This window comes from Varroa jacobsoni, unplaced genomic scaffold (genome assembly GCF_002532875.2).
Source record: "Varroa jacobsoni isolate VJ856 unplaced genomic scaffold, vjacob_1.0 scaffold_1352, whole genome shotgun sequence".
Taxonomy (NCBI): domain Eukaryota; kingdom Metazoa; phylum Arthropoda; class Arachnida; order Mesostigmata; family Varroidae; genus Varroa; species Varroa jacobsoni.
In genome coordinates, this window is record NW_019214254.1 from 146,426 (window position 1) to 152,968 (window position 6,543).

Genomic DNA, 6,543 nt, shown 5'->3' on the forward strand with positions numbered 1-6,543 from the left:
TGTCGATATGAAAGACAGTGTTAGTGCTCAAATAGAAAGTGTCTTATTTAAATAAATATTATATATCAAAATATTAAATCTATCGTATAGTGAGGCATCTCCGCAGTTAGCGTTTCAAAAGACAAACAATAATGAGGAGTTTTATAATATCATTATATTTGTTTTGCGTCATGTGCAGACAAACTGAGACTCTTTAATTTCTCATAATAACAGAAGTCCCTCAAACACCGTTTCCGTGCTGCATACCAACCTCGTATAATAAGTAGCTATTCCAGTTGTACCTAAACTCTACCTCGATGTTATAACAATATGATAATTATATTGAAAAACACTCTGTGCAGTATAACACTTCATTTATTATCAGCTCGGCGAGAACTTGAGTTTATCAAAACTGCAGTTCCATAAGTAAACCACAATTTTTATTGACTTATGTTACTGTTTTCTACCTCATTTGTGTATGATAGCCGCAGCAGACCCAGATAAATCAATTGAACTTCTATTTATCCCTATAAGTGTTTACAACACTATGTGTTATCTACGGCTGTCTATCGCCGCCTCTGCCTCTCCGTGATAGCGCAATGTCAGCGTGGTTACGTATTAAACTAAGGCCCATTAAGGGCGATTATCTAGGCTCAAAGTCGGGTTTAGACACGCTGCATTTCGCATTGGGTGAAGCCGGTTGTCTATAATAATGCTGAATTAAAGTATACAACCTAAAGCTCGAAACATTTATTTTTAATTTTTGTCTTGTAATTTCTAATGGATTGCGTTTTACCTTTCAGGTTAGATGGCCTGACTAGATTTAGCATTGTGAGCTAACTTCGTTCTTCTTTGCTTCTCCGTTTGCGTAGGTTTTTTGTTTAAGACGTGCTCTTGTCATCGATTCTGCTCGACAGTCAATGGTCACCGGGCAATGACAGCTAAAAGCCAAGACCTCTTCCTAACGCGGTTGTTCGCTAGTTTGATAAAACAGCAGCACTGACGAAAGCAACAACTGGGGTCGAATCGCGCATTCGTTCGCTGCCTGTTTCACTTCGGCAGTTACTTCAGGTGGCTGCCGCGGATCCTCCATTACCTGCAGTAGTCATCCGTTGTTTGTGTGTTTGGCTGACTAAATCTTTTGCCCGGGTAACCGTGGGAACCAAGAAAGTCTCGTCGTCAAAGGCGCCGGAGGGTCAGCGCCATATAAGGCGAATTGGGCCTGAATTACGTTTTGAGCGATGAGATAGCGCCACTGTGACTGGTTTCTCTGCGCGCTTACTATGAAGATCTTTTGCAGCTGAAGGACTGAGGGACGTGCTGGAGGTAGTCGGTAGGTTGGGTCGAACGAAATGCCTTTGCCGATGGACGATTTGGAACGCTGTCTTCACAAACGGTGAAGTAAGTACCTATTAGAAGAGAACATAGAGAAAAAAAACGAGCAGTGACAATTAATTGATGCGTACACAAGATGAAAAGGTGATATCTTTGCAGTCCTGTACGATAAGATATGACAAATCTCATCTCGTGTAGCTAGTGCTATTTCTGTTAAATATTAGCATCGTTCTAAGGGAAGCCCATTAGGAGTGCACGAATCGTTTCCGCTGCGCACTTGAAGAAACTAAGGACGGATAAGGGGGTTTGCTCTCCGCGATCCTGTGCGAATCGAAAGAATCGCGACTGGATTCGGTCTTCGTACCAAAGCCATCCGATATCCTAGTGTAACATTAGCGTGAGTTCTGCCCATATACGCGTATCTGGAGATTGGTTTATCCTTAATGACACTTCTATGCATGTATGTACTTTACGTGCGCGTGGACTAGGGGCTAGACTCTATCGTTGTGTAGAAAGAAGCCTAGCGTTGACGTTTCTCGCTAAATGAGGGCTAGCACACCATCGTAAGGACGCTGTTACTTTTGACATCAGTCACGTTAGAGATTCGATTTTGCTTCTACGAATTCGACTTGACAAAGAATGCGAGTTAGGACGAACAGTTGAATGATCTATGTATAAATTATTCACACAAATCCAATGGAGTACCTTGCTAGTCATATGCTGTATTAACTCAGTCAATCACCTTTGTCGTTAACGTAAGATAGATGTAATGCGTTCATAAATTATAGTGAGATAATTGCAGTAAAATAATAGATGAATTATGGATCTTGTCTAGCAATCCAACAGTCCTCGAAAGAGCGTAACTATTCTTCCAGCGATACATTGGTTTCCAATTTATCTCCTCTTTATTTAAACTAGGTATAACTATGTACATAAAGCCGTTATATATATATGTGTGTATAGATAATAATTTATATATATATATATATATATATATATAAAGCCGTAAACAGGTGGCTAATCATACTTTATTCGCTGTTAAATATTATATCTCCTTCTACAGTAAGTACATGTTTGTGTTAAGGTAAAGCACAGAAAAACAATCCATATCATCTGTGCTACTAATGTACAATGCGTATATACACACACACATACATTGTACTGTATATGTATTGTGTGTATATCTGTCTGTGTATATTATAGCTATCAGGTACATGAAAATGAGCGGGTACTTCGCCAAGCACCTGACGCGCCGCTTTGATTCTCTCTTACCTTACTGGCATGTACACTAGTAGAATACATTCTTAGTAGCACCATAACACTACACCGTGGGAAATCACCTAAAAGTACGTAAGCGCCGTACGCCATTAATGAATATCGAGATGCGAGGGGTTCGTCAAATTCGGGTCCGTGGCATTAGAAGTAATAGTGAAGAAATACTGAGCCATGTTAATGCGTACTGCCCCATGCTTTCGGATATGACTGTTCCTGAAGGACGTACCGCAAGTGAAAATTGTCGTGTCCGATGCGAGGATAGGCATGTTTGTCGCTATGGGAAAGAATCATACAAAATAAATAAAAATTTAGGATTTTATATGCCATAATAAGGCGTAAATAAATTGGGTTTTTTGCAACAGCACTTTGTGAGCTCTTGTTCTCTAAAAGTTGAAAAATTTCCTTATTGAGTAAAACTCCCTAGCGTGTACTTACCGGATTTATTGCTCGGATTATTACGGATTACAATTAGGACACATTTAAAGGGATCTTGTGTCGATTAGAGTAGCATAATGATATCATTATTGAGTCCAGCTCTTTTCCAATTTTCATAACCAGAAGATTTCCAGAAAATAACATTTAGTAACCAGTTTCTAGATGTTGTCTTCTGCAAGAACTTCAAGCATCTTTTTTTATGATTCCGTCAATGAAATGTTAAAAAACCTCTAAAAAATTGCTCACTTACTCGTTTACCAACACGGGCTACTTACTTCTTTCGCTGCGCTTTTAAACGAGAGCTGAGCCACAAAAAGAAAACCACGAATATCATAAAAATACTGTTTCGAACTAATAAGCTTTGGTTTTATGAGTCATTCTACTCTAATTTTACTTTCCTTATTTACGGCAACGACGCAGTAGCAGCCATTAGGATGACAACATCGGGGACTTCAGGCATACACTATACACGTGAAGTTCATCGCCGGGCCTTCACCGCCAAATGAAGCTTAACGCACAGGTGGCTTCCTCCAAACACCAGATACTTGGTAGCGCTCGTTTGCCAGGCACGAAATAGCATGACTAAATCTGGTTTGAACGGATACGACAAAGTTACGGGATTGAGTAGTGGTCACGGAAGCCTCCCGAAAGCGGCCATAGCTGTAACAGAGCACAGCGCATGCTAACAACGCCAATAACCCCAACAACAACGAGAACACAACTACGGTGCCACCGACAGAACGCTTTACCGCTGACGAACAAAAGCGACGAGGGTCGCTGCTGGTCCTAGTAAAGGGCAAGTCCTACATGCTCAAAATGAGTCAACAGTGGAATAAACGCCATGGTATGCTACTGGTACGGATGATGGGTAGCGTCAGAATCCTCATTTTGGCAACTGTGACGACGGCCGCTACGATATTAGGCTACTAGTCCGTACCAGAGGGCAGAATCGGGGTAATAGTCCTAAGAACAGTAACAAACTAAGGAGCAGGCCTAAAAACGAAAGTACGGCTATCGCCATTCTTGGCCGAAATTAGACTGTCATTTGCAATCCGCTATCACCTTTTGGTGTGACAGTCTCCTTCCGTTCGACCCGATGGCTGTCTGGGTCTATTCAGTTGCTATTGTGACACCATCTCAGCAGTGACTTCGCGAATCTTGATCCTCTGAATGCACGATGTAGTTGTTGATGCGTGCTTGACTACTAAGTGGCTCAGTACAATCAAACGCACCTCGATACTGCCGATGTTGTGTAAGACTGCTGTTGACAAAGGTGTCTACAGCCATTCAGCCTTCAATTCACCCTTCAATTACTTGCGTTTCCTTGGTCGCTTGGTCTGCTGACGCAGCCCGTCATCAGCACGGACTGACAACAAGAACGATGGCGGCAGCGACGACAACAATACCAGCCTCTGACTGGCCAATAATGAGCATTGAGATCGTCAGGATCCGAATGTCCCTGAACCAATTTTCGAACAAGTGATTCTCCTTCGTTGGTCTCTTTATACAGCCGAAATACGTTCGAATTTCATTCGTATTGGAGCTACGCTTCGCGGTCATATAGTCTAATCCCATACTTGCTTATTTTATTTTATTCCGCCAGCGTTTTTCATTCCCAATTCAGCAGCCGACCTTTACGAGGCACCGCAGTTGCGTAGCATCGCATCTACTGCTTCCCTCAAGTTACAGCATGTCTGCATCTAGCAGTTCGACGGATCAGTGTAAACCATTGCTAGTCTATGATAGTACGCACGTCGGCCCCTCGAATGGCGTCAAACCAAAGAAACGTTACTGGCACAGCTGACAAGACGATGGGGCACGAAAGAAAGACTCTCTGTGGCACATTCTTCGTACAGCATCTCCATCAAAGCAGGAAACAGGTGCAGTACGACATCGCCGTCTTGCACCATGATTCGAACACGGGTGCGCGTCGACCACAAGCAATGCCAAGCAAAGGAAACACGGCCTGATGTTCAGACCTTTCTGATCAAAGCTGATCGCCTGTTTTGAATGAAAGGAAAGTCCGGTGTCGATCCGGCAGATCCGACCTATCTCCTGAGGGCGAACGTGCGCATATAGCAGATGAATGGCGACATAGCGATGCTGGTCTTAGCGATGCGGAGCCAAGATGTGTGTTCACTGCTTCCCGTTCCCAAAAGATGAGATTGGAGAAAATAAAAGGCTTGATATGAATAATATTGAGAAAACGCTATTAAGAGGCAGATTTAGTTCAGGCAAATGACAGGCTGAGCCGAAGATCCTCCGAGAGATCAATTTCTCACTACGGTGACCAATGCAATAAGAGCACCTAGCGGCTGAACACCGTTGAGAAGATGACGTTCCGTTTGTGCGACGGCGATTCTAGCGATGATAGTATTTAACATGAATAGGACTAGATAGACTAGGACGAACCGTGTCGTCGAAAATCCTTCCATTGCATCGACTACTTGGCTGTACATAGCAGACTGAATTCGAAAAAGGAAATTGCTACATTTCAGTTACTCTTCCCGTGTTGGATACGTGAAATAGTTTGAACGTATGGCGCGTAGCGAATAAATTGCACCTGAACGCCTCAACAACAATAAACAAACAATACTATTTAAAATCGACATTGGCTTTAATAGCTCTATTCTATTAATTTTAGATTGTTTTGATTTGCTTCTCGCCTGGTGCATAAGTACCGATTAAGTTAAACAATACGAAATCTGATTCACCTTTGATCAACTATTCTGCCACTGCAGCTCTCCCCCCGGTCTCATAAATTGTATGAGTCTAATCTTACTATTTGTTCAGAATTTATTTACATCATTTATTTATTTGTTACGTCACATAATTTACTTTCGGGTCCTGCATCAGATTAACCAGTACATTAGAACATACTTATTAAATCTAAAAATATATTTATCCATTTAAAGTATGTAAAGCAGACGGTGCTTATTTATTTCAGTATATAAAAACGTGCGATGTACGACAATTATCCTCCACCTATTCCAAGTACAAATAAAATACTCACATCACTATAAGGGAGAAACCCTATAATGGGAATGGTACTTAAATGCACTACGTATAAACAGGGAAACATTGCTTCTTGTTTTACCAATGAATGACTGAGAAAGTAATCCGAATATATGGACCTATTTTACGTACGTATGCTCTAGACACGACGCAATAGTCGCATAGTGGATTCCAAGATTTACCCCCTGAAAAAGGCAAGTCTTATTTACCTTTCGAGGCTTCTGGGGTTACTAATAATTTTCTATCGCTTCTTATGCGGCCTGTTTTTCTTTGACTCAGTCTGGATTGAAGAAACTATTATGATACTCAATAGTTTACAAACCGTATTTTGAGTTCGACCTCGTCACTCTGCAATTTTTCTCTCGTCTCCTCCAACCGAAATTCGGTTCTGACCTACACTTTATTTTTTACGGCGGTCCGAAAGGGAAGTCTACGAAACCATTTAGTCGCCTGCTCAAGTTGATGTTCAAATATTCCCTTCTAAAAATAACCAAGTTCCTTTTT

At 41.6% G+C, this 6,543-nt stretch overlaps 1 protein-coding gene across 1 annotated transcript; it reads right to left on the reverse strand.

Annotated features, from left to right (window-relative positions):
* Positions 1-336: 336 nt before the first annotated feature.
* LOC111269079 (uncharacterized) lies at positions 337-6,444 on the reverse strand. The gene is made up of 4 exons (XM_022848428.2): positions 6,362-6,444; positions 2,816-2,863; positions 2,587-2,654; positions 337-1,388 (listed from the first exon to the last, which is right to left on the reverse strand). Exons 2-4 carry the CDS (start codon positions 2,853-2,855, stop codon positions 1,176-1,178), a joined length of 321 nt encoding a protein of 106 aa, XP_022704163.1. The 5' UTR covers positions 2,856-2,863; positions 6,362-6,444; the 3' UTR covers positions 337-1,175.
* Between the last annotated feature and the right edge of the window lie 99 nt (positions 6,445-6,543).

Bases quoted from the DNA above. Each gene is read 5' to 3' on its own strand.
- LOC111269079 (XM_022848428.2), bottom strand. From the start codon at position 2,855: ATGCCTATCCTCGCATCGGACACGACAATTTTCACTTGCG. The intron at 2,655-2,815 runs GTACGTCCTTCA...ACGTACTTTTAG, and splicing joins CACGACAATTTTCACTTGCG to GTGATTTCCCACGGTGTAGT. The intron at 1,389-2,586 runs GTAAGAGAGAAT...CTCTTCTAATAG, and splicing joins CTAGTGTACATGCCAGTAAG to GTACTTACTTCACCGTTTGT.